The sequence below is a fragment of the Lolium rigidum genome, chromosome 1, assembly GCF_022539505.1.
Source record: "Lolium rigidum isolate FL_2022 chromosome 1, APGP_CSIRO_Lrig_0.1, whole genome shotgun sequence".
In the NCBI taxonomy this organism is placed as follows: domain Eukaryota; kingdom Viridiplantae; phylum Streptophyta; class Magnoliopsida; order Poales; family Poaceae; genus Lolium; species Lolium rigidum.
Window position 1 is genome coordinate 209,132,424 of NC_061508.1, and position 16,610 is coordinate 209,149,033.

General features: G+C 50.9%; 1 protein-coding gene across 1 annotated transcript; it reads left to right on the forward strand.

Moving 5' to 3' along the window:
* The first annotated feature begins 5,993 nt into the window (after positions 1 to 5,993).
* Positions 5,994 to 8,806, forward strand: LOC124683034 (F-box protein PP2-B10-like). Its single transcript, XM_047217613.1, has 2 exons — positions 5,994 to 6,489; positions 8,286 to 8,806. The coding sequence occupies exons 1-2, from the start codon at positions 6,065 to 6,067 to the stop codon at positions 8,716 to 8,718; spliced, it is 858 nt and encodes a 285-aa protein (XP_047073569.1). The 5' UTR covers positions 5,994 to 6,064; the 3' UTR covers positions 8,719 to 8,806.
* Positions 8,807 to 16,610: the final 7,804 nt, after the last annotated feature.

The window sequence follows — 16,610 nt, forward strand, 5'->3', positions numbered from 1 at the left end:
CCATGCCATCGAGGGCAAGTTTCGCTAGGACTTACTACGGATCCACACCGGTAAGTTCTTTGCCAAACCGGTAGTTACCGCTTTCCCTTGCCTCGCAAGTTGCTAACATGTAGGGAACATGTAGAGAACGGCATGCTCTGGAACCAGGCCTCGCCGGGTGGGCACGAGGTCATACCGGTTCATGAAGGTGGTCGGTCTCCTGGGCGTTCTGCTGGTGCCTCTCCGTCGACTTCTCCTGGTCGTTCTCCCGGTGTTTCTCCAGCTGGTTCTTCTGCAGCTTCTACTGGAGCGCTACCTCGGACCCGGGCTTCTCGTTTCGCCAAAGATGGGGACGGATACACCCCACCCGAATCCTTCATGTAGTCGGCTCACACTATGTATGCGTGCTTGCTACTACTATTCCGGTTATGCGCTAGCTACTACTAGCTACTACTATGTATTTGGACATGACACTTCTCTTGTATGCTATTATGTGCATTATGTATGCTATTATGTGAATTATATGCTATTTTGGTGGATTTTGGTGATTTGGGTGAATTATGGTGAATTTGGTCGAATTTGGGTGAATTATGGTGAATTGGAGCTGAACTGGAACCTGCTAAAACAAAAAAAAAATAGTCAGGGTTACGCCGAGGGCAATGCCGAGGATATTGCCCTTGGCGTAGCCTGTGGCCTGGCTCCCCTCAATGTGCCACGTGGTGGTATATGCTGAGGGTGATATCGTCGGCATATGGAGGCTGCCGTTAACGGCGACGGCGCGACGGCACGCTACACCGAGGGGCACTCGTCACCATCGGCGTAGGAGACGTACGCCGACGGCACGCTGGTCTCTGACGAGCGAGGTGGACGCCGAGGGACTACGCCAAGGGCTGCCGTCGGCGTAGCCTACGCCGAGGGCCAAGCGCGGCTACGCCGAGGGCAGCCGACGTCGGCGTATCGGGGGATTCCTGTAGTGTTCATATTTCCGCCCATCATACTGTTATAGAATTTACGAACGCAAGACAGTAGCTAAGCTCGGATTCGTCGTACCATGGAATAGTGATCCATGGTATGGGCGCAACTATTCCCGTAGAATTTTGATGGATTATTTGTCGCCCATTCTTGTAGGTTGTTCTTCTATGGAAAATTTGGGGAACCTTACCTCAACATTTTAGATAATGCTAGTATATGCGAACTTTAGTTAAAAGAGCTAGCGTAACGCAGAATCTTCCACTCGGAGGTCAACCGTGCCTCTTCTAGAACTACTACTTGGTCGAGCGGTGCTCACGTTCCGTGGCGCGCTCGCCCGCGCGGCCAGTGCCCACGCATATGCTTGTACGTGCACGCAGTGGAACAAGACTTCTCTTCAAACGCCAACGTCATCTCGTATGGCTCGGTCTTTTTTGGTAGATTGACTGTGAATTTTTGCGTATCTTGGGATAGACTGCGTGGATGTTAGCCTGCTTAAAACGTGACTTAAGCCAGTTTTTATATTGTGTTTGGTGGCTTAGGTTGCATTACTCGGTATCCAGATTTATTTCTTTTGTTACTGTCGTATGCCTTGATTTTGCCTTAACTCTTAACCACGTAATGACCTTACCTATCATCATTAGCATGTTGCCGTCCACCTCTTAGCCTTGTGGTTGGAGGTGGTCGTTGGCCCGTGATCACAATTACGGTTGCAAGTACGGGTTCGGGCCGAAAGCCGCGTAGAATGAATCGGCGGCCCGGTCCGAAAAACATTCTCGGGGGCCTGAGAAACTCCGTGCGCGGCCCCTATTTATACAGGCCGTGGAGGGGAGCTCAGTTAAAACCCTACTACCCTCAATCGCTTTCCGCCGCCCCACCGTTTTCCGCTCGCGATTCCGACGAGCAATCCGAGCGCAGTCACCGCGGAATTCGCTCTTCCGCGAGCTCCACCTCCACGGCATGGCTAGCGCCGGCAGCCGCGGGAGGGGAGCATTTCGTCGCCCCCCCCCCGGTCTTCCGCTCGGAGGCGAAGCGGAGGAAGTAGAACCGCTCCTAGGGCGCGCGGAAGCGGCGCGCGCGGCGGTGGATGAATAGGGGTCTGACGCCGCCGGGGAAGCTCGCAAGGGCTCTTCCTCCGGCGCGTCGGGCCGGACCCTCGTGCCGCCCGTCGATGACAGCAGCGACGAGGAAAAGGAGGAGGCCGCGGAGGAGGCGCCGCGGCGCGGCGTCTTCAACTCCGGGGACTACGTCCTCAACGACGATGAGGAGGCAACGGCAATCCAGTAGGTGGCCGTCATTTTGGAGGCGGAGGCGCGCGCTTCCGCCACGAGGAAGCGGAGGCCATCCGGCAGGTGCGCGCGTACGAGACGGCATAGAGGGAGGCCGCCGTCCGTCGCGTGAAGAAGGAGGTCTTCGACCTCGATGCTGAGTAGGTCTCCATCGCTGTCGTCCGCCACCCCGTCCCTCGCCGCGCGTAGAGGCCCTGGTAGGGCCGAATTTTAGTCATCGTTAGGTCATGCGGTGGAGGAACATCATATATGTGATGTATATTTTGCGGTCGCTATGTAAGTTATGCAACTATGAACTTTCAGTTTCATCGCCGAACTTGTTTGCGATGAAGAATTCTCCCGCTACATTTAAATTTCAATTTTTCAGTTCCGAATACAGGTGTTGTTATGCGCCACCTCCCAATTCGGTCGAAAAACATTTTTCGGGAGAATGAACTCGCGCTTTTCAGTCCGTGCGTCTACGGGCTCTGTTAGAGATGCTCTAATGTTGGTGACCAAATGGTTACAATAGGTTACCGCTTAGTGCTATGTATGTCGAAACACATGCCATTGCAACATCAGTTGTTTACTATTTTTTGTAAACACAGTAAAATGTTCTAGATTTTCTACCACTTGATCAAATACGGCAAGATCTGTCTCAACTCTCAACTTCTCCTTGCGAATAAGCTCTGAATTCTTCTTTTCTTCATCCACAATACGCTTCAGCTCGAATATCATCAGGTTTTTACGGGCCAATTCATCACCTAAATTGGCCACCTTCTCCTCCAAATCCATCCTCTGGCTACACCACTGGGTTGATTCATCTTGGTATGCAATGTACCATGGATCATCGGCTTGCCTGGCTAACTCGTAACAATAATGGAAAAAAGAACAACTGAAATCACCCCAACAGGCCATGGCGGAACTTCAAATTCAACGGTAGTACAGAGAGCTGAAGCTATATACCTGCACTTCCGACGAGGTAGGAGAAGTAGAACGTGGCCACGACATGATCGAATCCCCACCCTCGCCGGTGTACCCGCTACGACGAGACATTGAGGACTATTTCGTACCTGCAAACTCCAATAAATTACGGGAACCGAATCGATTAGGGGGCGGGGGAGGCAGAAGCGGAGGTCTACCAATTGGTGCGCGGAACAAATCCCGGTCGTCGTGGGCGGCGGATCTGCTTGCGGCGGACTTTCCTGCGGTGGGTACAATGCGTGCGGACGAAACAAGTGCTGGAGCCGTGGTTGACGTGCAGCGCCGCAGTTCGTCCGACGCCGCCGGGGACAGAGCCGGTGGCGCGACGAGGCGCCGGCGCGGCGCCGGCGATGGCTGCTCCGTCCGACGGTGGGGAACGAGCTGCCAGCGGTTCTCCGGTCTAGCTTAAGAATAATTAATTAGCGAACTTGTTGCTTCTCTCTATGATATTCTCTAAAGACATATATCAGAGCGGCAAGATATGATTTTTTCTCTCTAAATAAATAGACGACCCCACTGGTCATTGGCTGCGGCAGCCCCACAGAGCGGCAATATATGTCTTTTCCTGAAAAATAGACGACCCCACTGGTCATTGGCTGCGGAGGCCCCACAGAGCGGCAATATATGAGTTTCTCTAAATAAATAGACGACCCCACTGGTCATTGGCTGCGGCAGCCCCACAGAGCGGCAATATATGTCTTTTCCTGAAAAATAGACGACCCCACTCGGTCATTGGCTGCGGAGGCCCCACAGAGCGGCAATATATGAGTTTCTCTAAATAAATAGACGACCCCACTGGTCATTGGCTGCGGCAGCCCCACAGAGCGGCAATATATGTCTTTTCCTGAAAAATAGACGACCCCACTGGTCATTGGCTGCGGCAGCCCCACAGAGCGGAAATATATGTCTTTTACTGAAAAATATACGACCCCACTGGTCATTGGCTGCGGCAGCCCTATAGAGCGGCCCCATTTGTCATTGGCAGCACCGCGTATAAAATCATGAAATAAAACGGCCCACACGTCAGCGATAGATGGATGGCTGCTCCGACGTGTCTCCTGACCATACCCGTCAGCACGAGACGGTCAGGGAGGAGCTGCCCCTGTGCGGCCCCACCCGGTCAGACTAACGGTAAAGGCCTCTGACCTGACGGCTACCGGCCGTTCCAGCACTTGTGCGTGTTTCAAACTAGAGGAGTGGAAAACTGAGGAAAAACTAAGGGACTGGGGAAAACTGAGTACAACTAACGAACCAGGGGCACGAAACTAGAAATCCCTACTTTTTTTTATAAAGGGAATATATTAATATCAAAAGATACCAATTACACCTAGCTCTGCAACAACGCCCCACCCTAGTGGTCGTACGGATGCACACAACCAAAAAAGAGTAAAGAAAACTAAGAAATAAAAGTCCCGCTACAGCCTTTCAGACCTAGCAACAGCAATACAATCACCACCGTGACAACACCTGAAATACAGACACTCCAAAAGTGATTCCTCCGAGAAGGAAACAGTGCACCAATGCCGTCGTCGTCCAACCAAAGGTCTTAGGTTTTCACCCTGAAGATAGTCCCCACTCTCAAAACAATGCCTCCAACAAGATCATTGCTAGGCACAACCAGTTAAGGCCAGACCTTGGGTTTTCACCCTGAGATGTAAGACTCTGAACTTCACCTTTGCTGCCGCACCCACATGCATACCACTGCTGCGGAGCCCGGAACGCCAAAAAAATCCCTCAGCCTCACGGAGACTCGAACCTCCTTTAGCCAGTCCACCAATCCGGCATTCATGATATTCCTTCTTCTGACTTCACCATGAACCAAAAAGTCACCAGATGTCAACACAGAATAGAGCTTCGCGTCGCTCCCTCCGGAACCAAACGGTCGGAATAAAACATGGGTGCGCGCGACTGAATACCACCCGATCCAGCAAACTCCAGGCAAAAGATGCACTGTTCCATTCGCCGGCTGAACTTTTCAGAACTCATCTCTGACCTCCGGTAGATCTTCATCTTTGCTTGCGAGAAACCCGAGGACCGCCACAAAAAACAAAGCAAGACCGCAGCCCCCACGCCGCCAGTCCCTCCTGCCGGATCACCAGGGAATAGGACGGTGGCGCGGATCATGCGTACCACCGCCGAACCGTCACCGGGGCAGAGGCCACCACCGCTCCACTGAATCCTCCATAACTACCGACGGAGAGCATCAGGCCCCGGCCAAGTAGCCGTTCCGCCCGGCTTCCTCCACCTGCGCTTCATCACCTCCCATGGAACGCCACCGTGGAAACCCTCTCCTCCCTCTCGTCGTTTGACGGAAGGGGCGCCGCCGCCGCCAGGGCCGGGGCTGGGGCCGAGGCCGGCAGCAGCGGCGGCTGAGGGGCGGTGGTCCGGGGGCGGCTGCTCGGGGCGGGGCGGGCGGATCCTCTGCCGCTGCCCTGGAGGGAGCGGGAGAGGAAGAGGGCGGTGGCTAGGTCAGGGAGAGATGGGTTTCGCCTGCAGCACTTGAAATGTGGATGCCGAGAGGTGCCTTACTAATCTTTCACCTTTTTACTTGAGGATAACAATTTGCTCTCTTTCCTAACCCATAGATCTGGCATCTTTTTACAAAAGTTGGAAAAAATAACGTCATCCCGTAATACATATTTTATATCTTCGGATGAACAATGTTCTTAGACGGTTACTAAATGGAGTATATTGCATGTTACAGGCAGTAGTCGGAAAACTTAGCGACTCAACTACATCGACTAGAGGCAGTGCCACACTGCCACCTATAAACAGGCCGTGCCAAAATATAGATCCCCGGACACAGCAGGTATTCGGGATCAGCATCTCCCGCAGAAACCAAAGAGGCTAAGCAAACAAAAAGGATGGACACCATTGGCATGGCGACGGCGATGGAGAAGACCACCAGATTCGACGACCTCCCGGTGGGCTGCGTGGCGCACGTGCTGGCGCTCACCTCCCCTCGCGACATCTGCCGCTGCGCTGCCGTGTCACCGTCCTTCCGCGACGCCGCCGAGTCCGACACCGTCTGGGAGCGCTTCCTCCCGGCGGACTACCTCGCCATCCTCCTGCGCTCCGGCTCCGGCCGCTCGCCATCGCCGTCTTCTAAGAAGGAGGCCTACCTACGCCTCTCCGACAGCGGCGTCCTGGTCATCGACAGCAGCGACACGGCGGTGTGGCTGGCGAGGGGGAGCGGGGCCAAGTGCGTGGCGCTGCCGGCAAGGAAGCTGAGCCTGCCGTGGGACGACGGCGAGTTCAGCTGGAGATGGACGCCTCACCCGCTCTCCAGGTGCATGATTAAATTTGGGATCATCCTCCTTTTTTTTTCTCCTGGTTAATTTGCTGACTATACTACAGATCATGCACCATAGCTATCGATCCTGTTCCGCAGTTTATGCAGGTGCTTAATCGATTGCTCTCGAGATGCCATGGTTCTCTTTTCTTACGAATTTGGTGGAGTGTGTATCGCGTCCAATCGTGTTTCTTTATAACACAATTATTATTTTTTATCATGTCAACGGAACCGATCGGGATCTCCCGAAACAAATAAAAAACACCAGAAAATACACATAGAAAAGTAAGGATCCTGGGGATTTTCTTCTTATGGTCGTGCAACACTGTACTCACGAACAGCTATGAAGCCATTCAAAGAAATTTTGCACGCCGAAAATTTTATAGAGGTTTTTTTTAAACAAGGAAAAAGACTTACCATTTTCGCACACCGAAAACTTTATAAATAGAGGTATATGATATCATCCATACATGCACCCAAGACTGATGCTGATGCAGGTATCCCAACGGTACAAAAAAGTGAGTTGTTAACTAAGATTGTTTAGTTTTAAATAAGGTTGCAACTGAGTTTTTAAATTGGTAAGTTTGATTGCAACTAAAAAGATATGGTTTGGAGTAAAAAAATCACATAATACAAGGTTATACATGTAGTATAAGATTGTGAAGATATAACATCACTTGACTGACAATTAAACTAATTTTCAATAAGCTGAGTATTAGCCACACCCCTATTATAGAGCAAACATGAATCATAGTACACTTGTACAAGACATGAGATGCATTGTGAGCAGCGATTATACGGTGCACGCGATATAGTGCATGTCCCGCGCTCTCTCCTCCATACTTTATGAGAGATAACGTCAGCCTACATACTCTCTTCTTCCACAATTTAAAACATCTGGAGATTTTGAACGAGAATTCTAATTTGCAAACTGTTTGAAAATCTAAGTTCTAATGAAGAGAGATTCAAAACAATATTAATGTTGAATATAATTTGAAAATCTACTTTTGAAATAGGATGAAACTTTGAAAAACTTTATGTCATGTGGTAAAATTCTATTCTGGAACAGTTTATTTCACCATGTTTCGAAAGCGTTGTTTATTTTGTGTTTCAACCTACTTTAAACTTGTGTTAGATGCGTATGACAAATCTATCAGAATGCGAATAGTTTAATTTCTTGTTAGGTTTTATTGTTTTCTTGAATTTAGTTTTTTAGCCTGAAAAATAGTCGGTGAACTAATAGAGTGTGTGTGGTGTACCATATACTTGCAAACGATTTCTGCATGTCCAAATCTCAAAGCAATTAAAGAAGATAAAATCAACGGTGCATGCATGCACTTTGATCTAGTATATGCTAGAAAAAAAAATTCGGAGATGAATCTCGCTAGTATATATATATGCAGACACGAGAAAAGTTCTTGCATCGGAGTATCGGACACACGCTCGTTGCCTGAATCTTCTCCCTTGGATTGCGTCCAAAGAACAAAACCACGAAGTGACATTTCAAAATGATAAAAAAGAGAAAGTCCTTCCACCACATAAACACTCTTCTTGACCGCCCGTAGAAAATACACGTAGACGTCAGAGGCGCCGGCGGCTAGAGGCAACTGCGTAGTATTTCGTCAGAAACAATTAATTCTGGTCAACGACGTGTAATAAGCAACCGTTAAATAAGCGATCAATCCAGCAATCCGCATCAGTGATCTGTGCTGTCTGCATCAGGAAAATATTGCTGAATTTCTTGACACTCTATCTGATCTCCCCACTGGCCCTGCATGATTGATTATTGTCAGGTTCCCGGAGGTGGCGCAGCTGGTGGGCTGCACGGGCCTGGACATCTACGGCCGGCTCCCGGCATCGGCGCTGACGCCGGCCACCGACTACGCGGCTTACCTGGTGTTCGGCGTGGCCGACGAAGGCCACCGCGGCCTGAGCTTCCCGGACCAGGAGACGACGGTGGCGGTCGGAGGCCGTGCGGCCTCCAGCCACTCCGTGTGCCTCTGTCCGGACGAGGGGGAGGCACGCAAGTTCAGGGGCGTGGCTCACGCGGACGGCGTGAGGCGGCCGGAGCGACGGGACGACGGATGGTCGGAGATGGAGATGGGGCGGCTGCGTGTGGATGAGACCGTGGCGGCCGAGGAGGAGGTGGTGGTCAGCTTCGAGGTGCTGGGGTGGTACCCCAAGCGCGGGCTCGTCGTCGAGGCCGTCGAGTTTAGGCCACTCTGATGATCTGATCACTAGTAGACAACAGGTCTTTTGTTCCGGGTGGTTAGGGCCTTTTGTCGCGGGCGGCCAGCCGCGACAACAGAGGCGCGACAAAAGGTCCACCTTTTGTCGCGGGTCGCTTACGACCCACGACATAAGGTCCACCACGTGGCAGCTGCGCGGCGCGCACGGCACAGGCCCTTTTGTCGCGGGCGGTGTTACCACCCGCGACAAAAGGCCCTATACGTGGCGCACGCACAACGCTGCTGCTTTAGGGTTTGAGGGGTGCAGCACCCCCCCCCCCCCCCCCCCGCCACCGACCGCCTGTTATATCATTTTTTTCGTTCGAAAATAAAAGTTGCATATATTTGTACGCTACTAGAAATTGTACACGTTCATTCAATATATATATATATAGATCGATCAAACAAATGTTGGAAGCAAAAGTCGATTCCTCTTTACATATAGCCCTTACATATATATATACATTTAGCTCACGATCGACAAGCGGTACTAACGACCGTCTATTTGGAGGTAGAGCATCTATTTAGACTAAACAAGCCTTTGTTGTTTAGTACATCTTTAATCAAAAGTCCCGCCAGTTCCTCCGCGATTCCTAGTGCGTGTTCCTTTGGTTGGAGTCTGTCCCGCATGAAGTCGACCTATATACGAAAATGAGATGAGTATGACTATATCAGTCTTGATAACGAAATATTGATGATAATAAATAAAGTTGTGAATGTTATTGCTTACGTTGAATTTATTATTGTTCTGCTTCTCGGTGGTTAACATGCGAATGGACTCGCAAACGTAGTATCCACATAGATTCGTCCCTTGTGGCTGCTGGGGGCACGGTACAGGAGTAAATGTTAGCTTCTCTCGCCCAGGTTTCGTTCTTACGATGTCTCTTGAAAGCGGTCCAAGCCCTGCCAGTGCAAAAGAATGATTGAATGAGTGGATAATTAATTGATATCTCACGAATGATAAAGCGCGGCGATGAAGGAAATTACACTTGGAGCAACTTCGCAAGTCCCGGAACCCGTCCACGCCTCTACTCGGTGGGTCTTTTACCTCAACTATTCCCTTATCAGGTTGAATGTCTAGTAGAATCCAAGTGGAAGCTGCACATGTTATGCATATACGTCAGGAATTACACTTAACATCGAGTAAGAAAAATTGAATGTGCATAAAGATCATTAAGACTCTCACTCGTAGTTGTAAGGAAACAATATTGAATCACAGAAATATTGCTCCCCAAAAACCTTAGTAGGTTTCCCCCGTTTCTTGGGCATTAAACTTTACCGTTTGAACATGTACTTTATCCGGGTCAATAAACCCAATATTGATAATATTATTACTTTTGCATTCACCGATCTTCGATCTGCATAAGAGAACACATAAGATATAATGAGTATATATATGCAATGAAAACGAACATGAACTGAATGAAAATGAACTTATATGTAGTTAACAACTTACAAGCAATAGCAACTCATGAGAGATTTGTCGAGGGCATCTAGATTGAATAACTGCGCGAGTTCATTCATCTCAATATGGATCTCCTCCTTTCGGTAGTAATATTCCCATGGTATACTCGCCACGATGAACCTTATGTTCTCCTTGCATGCATCAAGGTACCACCGATGCAAATTCCGCATATGTGTTGGCAGTTTAAGCAGCTGCTCTGTGCTGACCAAGTCGGCCCCGTAGACAAATTTAGGAGCTATATCAGCAGTGGGTACTGCAGCATCTGCTGCAGACAGCAATTCCTCCACGGTAACGTCATAGGCAGCCGCTAGCTTTGCAGCTTCTTCCATATCGAAACCACCATGTTCCTGGTACAGCTTGGGAACATTAAGCACTTTGAGTGCTGGGATCGATTGTTTGGGCTGAGCACCGAGGAGGGGAACTTCCTTTCTCTTTTTGCCTTTTGTCGTTTGCTTGGCCTTGAGGGGTGCACTTGTTGAAGTTGACTTATTCTCAGTTGCACTTCTAGCTGATGATTTGCTCGTGCCAGCAATGTCCTTCTCCTTAGCCTTTTCAGCCTTCTTTGTGTCAATTACCTTCGCAAGAGTGCGTGTATAGTCATCCTTCTTCTCGTGTAAGTCATACTGCGATGGTGTGTTCGGAAAACTAGTAGCATATGCTATTTGCTTCTCTGTGTATGGCTGCGGCGCGAGGAGGTTTTGGCTTATGAAAAAAATCATAATTGATTTTCTTAACAATGGCATCATTTTCCTCCGGGGTACGATCGTAAGGACGGGGGGGAGGAACCTTTGGTACTTTTGGGAGGGGCGACCTCTTGCAGACAGGACTCTTGAAACGCTTCCGGCTGGGTGCATTCCGAGTCTTTTTGGGCGGAGGCGGCGGCGTTGGAGATGGAGATGGACTACCGATGTCGTGGTCGACGTCGTACCCATGGGGTGATGGTGGCGACATGTGATCAGTAGGAGGAGGTGATGGTGGCCTGCGATCATCTGGAGGAGGTGATGGTGACCTGCTCGGACGACTGGTACTAGGGGCTACCCAGCCTGGCAGCTTGATGTTCTTCTTTTCCCAGAGAATGACTTCTCCCAAGCACCTCTCTCGAGTGTAAGCCCCCCATCACCTCCAGGGATATCGAGCTCCAATGTCCCCCACGACGGGACAACCGAATCCACCCCGACACGAGCATAGCCGAGCCTGGAATCGGATTGCCATGCCATGTTGCCGGCTCACCTTCAGGTCCAAATGCCGGTAAGACATAGCCGACCGCCACCTTAACAGAAACCTTCCTGAACACCTCATGGAGATCACAAGGTGTTTGCTCCTTGATTCCATCCAAGGGGTCGCCAGGATCCATTGTTTCCTGTTCCAAGTCCCGTTCGAATGGATCCATTGTTTCTGCAAAAGAATTAAATCGATAAGTACATGTTCTAACCCTAACCCTAATCAAACACAAACCAAACCCTAACCCTAATCGGCGACACGTGTTTGCGAGAGGGAGAGGGTGTCGGCGACGCGTGTTTGCGAGAGGGAGAGGGTGTTGGCGATGCGTGTTTGTGAGAGGGAGAGGGTGTCGGCGACGCGTGTTTGCGAGAGGGAGATGGTGTCGGCGACGCGTGTTTGCGAGAGGGAGAGTGTGTCGGCGACGCGTGTTTGCGAGAGAGAGAGAGGGTGTCGGCGACGCGTGTTTGCGAGAGAGAGAGGGTGTCGGCGACGCGTGTTTGCGAGAGAGAGAGAGGGTGTCGGTGGACGCGTGTTTGCGAGAGAGAGGGTGTCGGCGACGCTAGTTTGCGAGAGAGGGTGTCGGTTTGCGAGAGAGGGTGTCGGTGTCGGTGGAGAGAGGGTGTCGGCATTACAAACATTTTTCAACCATACATATACTAAACATTTTTCTAAACTAAACATTTTTCAACCATACATATACTAAAAAACCGTAAATACATATACTAAACATTTTTCTAAACTAAACATTTTTCAACCTAAAACTAATCAATTACATACTAACTAATTACATACTAACTAAACTAACTAATAACATTACATACTAAACTAACTAAACTAACTAATTACATACTAACTAAATACATACTAACTAATTACATACTAACTAAACTAATTACATACTAACTAAACATTATATACTAGCTAATTACATACTAACTAAACTAACTAATTACATTACATACTAATTAATAACTAATTAACACAATTAAGTAAAAAAAATGAACAACAATTCGCAAAAAAAAAAGTAAAAAAAATGAAAAAAAAAGCAGGGCGCCCGCGAGCAGGCGCGGCGGCGCTACCTCGGCGGGCTTGCAGACGGCGGCGGCCCGAGAGGAAGAGGCGGCGCAGAGGGCGGCGGCGCAGAGGGCGGCGGCCCGAGGACGACGCGCAGGTGGGCGGCGGCCGAGGCGCGGCGCGGCGCGGCACAGAGAGGAGGGCGCAGGCGGCGGCCGAGGCGCGGCGCGGGAGGCGGCGCGCAGAGGCACGGCGGCGGCCCGAGAGGAAGAGGCGGCGCAGAGGGCGGCGGCCAGAGGCGAGGAAGACGGCGGCGGCGCGGCCAACTTTGGCAGCCGGCGGCGCAAAATCGCTAAGTGTTGGCCTCCGGTGTCGCGGGTGGGGGCTCCGCCCGCGGGATTAGGTATTTATACCTAACCCCTTTTGTCGCGGGTGGTGGCACGACCCGTGATAAAAGGCCCCCCTTTTATCGCGGGTCGTGCCACCACCCGCGACAAAAGGGGGGTCCTTTTATCGCGGGCCGTGGCTCAACCCGCGACAAAAGGGGGTGGGAGGGGGAGGCGGCCGATCCGCGTGAAGCGGATCCAACGGCTCCGGCCGTTTGAATCCAACGGCCTGGAGCCGTTGGACGCGGATCAGGCCTGCAGCACCGTTTTTGTTTTTCTGTTTTTTTCTGTTTTTTGTTTTTCTGTTTTTTTTAATAAAAACTATTATTTCAATAACTTTTAAATGGTAACTCAAAAAGAAAAGTTTTATATATGAAAATTGATCAGAAAAATCCAATGAACATGAATATGACATCCGTATAACTATTTGCATCTCGCATCATATAAAACGGATAGTCGTGTATGTTTCACCCCTGTGCACCGCCGCCGTGCCACTCGTGTCGCGTCCCCGTGCCACGTGTCGCCACCGCTTCCACGTGCCTCGCCCCGCCGACGCCGGCGTGCGACGTGTAGCCACCGCTGACACGTGCCTCGCCCCGCCGACGCCGGCGTGCGACGTGTAGCCACCGCTGACACGTGCCATGCCCCGCGTGCGCTATATAGAGCGACGAGTGCGGGCGCAACCACACGTCGCCACCGCCTCCGCTCATTCATCTCCGGGATGCCTCCATGTCGTCGAGGGCGTCCGGTTTCCGTGGCGTTCGAGTGCGTCCGAGCGGTAGGTTCACCGCCGAGATACGCGCCGGTGGCTTCCGCCTCACCCTCGGCACGTACAACACGCCGGAAGAGGCGGCGCGCGCTTACGACGCGGCGGCGTGGCGCTTTCGGCGGCCAGGGCACGACATGAACTTCCCGGATGTTGAATCGCTAGAGGAGGCGGAGTTCCTCGCGCCACCGCCGTGCCTCGTAACCGACGAGGACCGTCGCCGGCATCGCCGAGTGCGGCGCAGGATCGCCATCGCCGAGCGCGACGAGCGGTTGATGCGCCGGTGGAGGGCGCGGTCCCCGCGACGCGTTCTTTGCTAACCTTAGGGCACAACGAAGGTCCAACAGGCGCCACCGTCGGGCCGTCGCCGCCTTCGAGCTCGAGAACTCGAATACAACTTGGACCGAAAACGACCCTCGGTGGGATGACCTTTGGACGGAGACAACCTCCGACGACGAGTAGAGACTAGACTAGTAATTTATCTATTTTATTGTAATTTCAATAAAGTCGTTGTCGGTTCCCTTAGTTTAAATTTAGTTTATAAAGTTGTTGTCGGTTGTTTTTGTTCAATAAAGTGGTTGACACGAAATTTATTACGATTGAACTGAAATTAAAGTACAGAGCTCAACTGAAAAATAAGATACATGGCCAGATTCGAATGTTGGAGCCATTCAATCATAGTCGTGCCTAGTCCTATACACGTCGCCACTGTAGTCATCAAAGTCGCCGACGTCATCATCGCTAGCATCGGGGTCGCGGTTGTCGAACCTCGGCGGATGACCACGCGTGGGCTGGGATTGAGGGTAGCGCGAGGCGGGGGCCACGATAGGCCATGACGCTCCGGAGAGTCCGGCCGCGCCACCACATCCGACGGCCGGCCTCGTTGAAGTTCGAAGATGGCGGGCCGTCCTCCTCGTACTCGGCAACCGCCCTCTCACGCCGATTGATGAAGAAGCTGTCCCAAGTCGGGCTGTAGTCGGGATGCCACCGGGGATTCCTCCGCCGCTCGGGCGTGAGCTCGAAATAGTAGTGGTTCGTGATGGCCATCTCGCGTGGCACACCTACGGGGATAGGAGGGACCGGTACGCCTCCGACGCTCAGCAACCAGCCGGTCGGGACGCGGTAGCCGGGCGGGCAGGGGTAGTTCGAGGCGCAAAGCGCCTCCGCCTCCCGGGGTGTTAGACATACGATGGAAGCCATGGGAGAGAGTGATGAGGTTTGCGGATATGAGTCCAAGGCCTACATATATATAGTGGAAAAATGGCGGGAATGCGGGAAGAAAATAGGCGGGAACGAAGTGGCGCGCGAAACTTTCATCCCGGGTGGAGGCTCAAACCGGGACAAAAGACCGGGGAGGCTTATCTAGGAGGGCCTTATCGCGGGGGGATGATGTGCGGGTAACCTTTTGTCACGGTTGGTGGCTGCAACCGGGACTAAAGCCGTCGGCAGGATAAGGATGCGTCGGTAACCTTTTGTCACGGTTGGTGGCTGCAACCGGGACTAAAGCTGTCGGCGAGGATAAGGATGCGTCGGTAACCTTTTGTCACGGTTGGTGGCTGCAACCGGGACTAAAGTTGTCGGCAGGATAAGGAAGCGTGGGTGGACGCACTGCTCGATGAGATAAAGCATGTAGCGCACGACGCCCTGTCGAAGGAACAAGACAAAGTAGAAGCGGTGCCGTGCCTATAAAAGGAGCATCAATACGCCTTGCCAAGCAGATCAACAAGCCAACAAGCACAGTTTCATTCCCATGGATGAAGGAAAGGGTTGGGAAATCTCCCGTGGCGCAGCTTCTCGAAGATGTCGTTGGTGCACACGCCCTACGGCATCTTCGGAAGCTGCTCCTCGGAAAAATTTCCCTGCAAGCCCGTGAAAGAATACATTATATGAAAGAATACTCCGTCTCCTCTAACGGTGTTGGGGAAAGGGTTCTCATTATTACATAAATGTAGAGATTGTCTTGGGAACTATATATGAAGAATACATTATTACATCGCCATCTAGTGTTGTGATCTTCTACGCCGTAGCCATGGAGAATCTTCATCATTTAGTAAGATGCTTGGGTCAATTTTCACCGTGAAGGGCGGAATTTCTTTAAACCTATTATAATCTTCTGACATGTTTGTCTTGTCATCCACTCCCACGATGTTTCTTTTCCCCGAAAGAACTATGTGGCGCTTTGGCTCCTCGGTTGATGTATTCTTTTGTTGATTTCTTTTTCTTGATTTGCTAGACATGTCCTTCACGTAGAAAACTTGAGCCACCTCGCTGGCTAGGACAAATGGCTCGTCAAGGTACGCAAGATTGTTGGGATCCACTGTTATCATACCGTACTTATCATCAATATGTATACCGCTGAGCTTCACCCATTTGCACCGAAACAAAGGGACCTTAAAAGTGGGACCATAGTCAAGTTCCCATATCTCCTCTATGTATCCATAATATGTGGTGGTCTGCCCATTCTCGTCTTTTGCATCGAAGCGGACACCGCTGTTTTGGTTGGTGCTCTTTTTATCTTGGTCGATCGTGTAAAATGTATTCCCATTTATCTCGTACCCTTGGAATGTACATATGTTTGAAGATGGTAACCTGGCCAACAAGAACAGCTGCTCCACAACAGATGGGTCATTAATGAGATGTCTTTGCAACCAACTGCCGAAGGTATTCATGTGTTGACATGTAATCAAGGACTCGGGCTGCCCCGGTTTTATTTCTCGTAAAGCATTCTTATGTTTCTCGATGTACGGAGCCACCAAGATGGAATTGTATAGAACTGTGTAGTGTGCTTGATTGAAAGAAATCTTGTCCCTGCACACCATTGATTTCCTTCCTAGTGTGCCTTTTCCGGTCGGCCTCCCCTCATACCGAGATTCAGGAACACCAATCGGCTTAAGGTCGGGAAGAAAGTCAACACAAAACTCAATGACCTCCTCGGTTCCGTAGCCCTTTGAGATACTTCCTTCCGGCCTAGCTCGGTTATGAACATATTTCTTTAAGACTCCCATGAACCTCTCGAATGGGAACATATTGTGTAGAAA

Excerpts from the sequence above, each read along its gene's own strand:
- LOC124683034 (XM_047217613.1), top strand. The coding sequence starts at position 6,065 with ATGGACACCATTGGCATGGCGACGGCGATGGAGAAGACCACCAGATTC. Across the intron at positions 6,490-8,285 it reads ACGCCTCACCCGCTCTCCAG|GTTCCCGGAGGTGGCGCAGC; the intron begins GTGCATGATTAA and ends GATTATTGTCAG.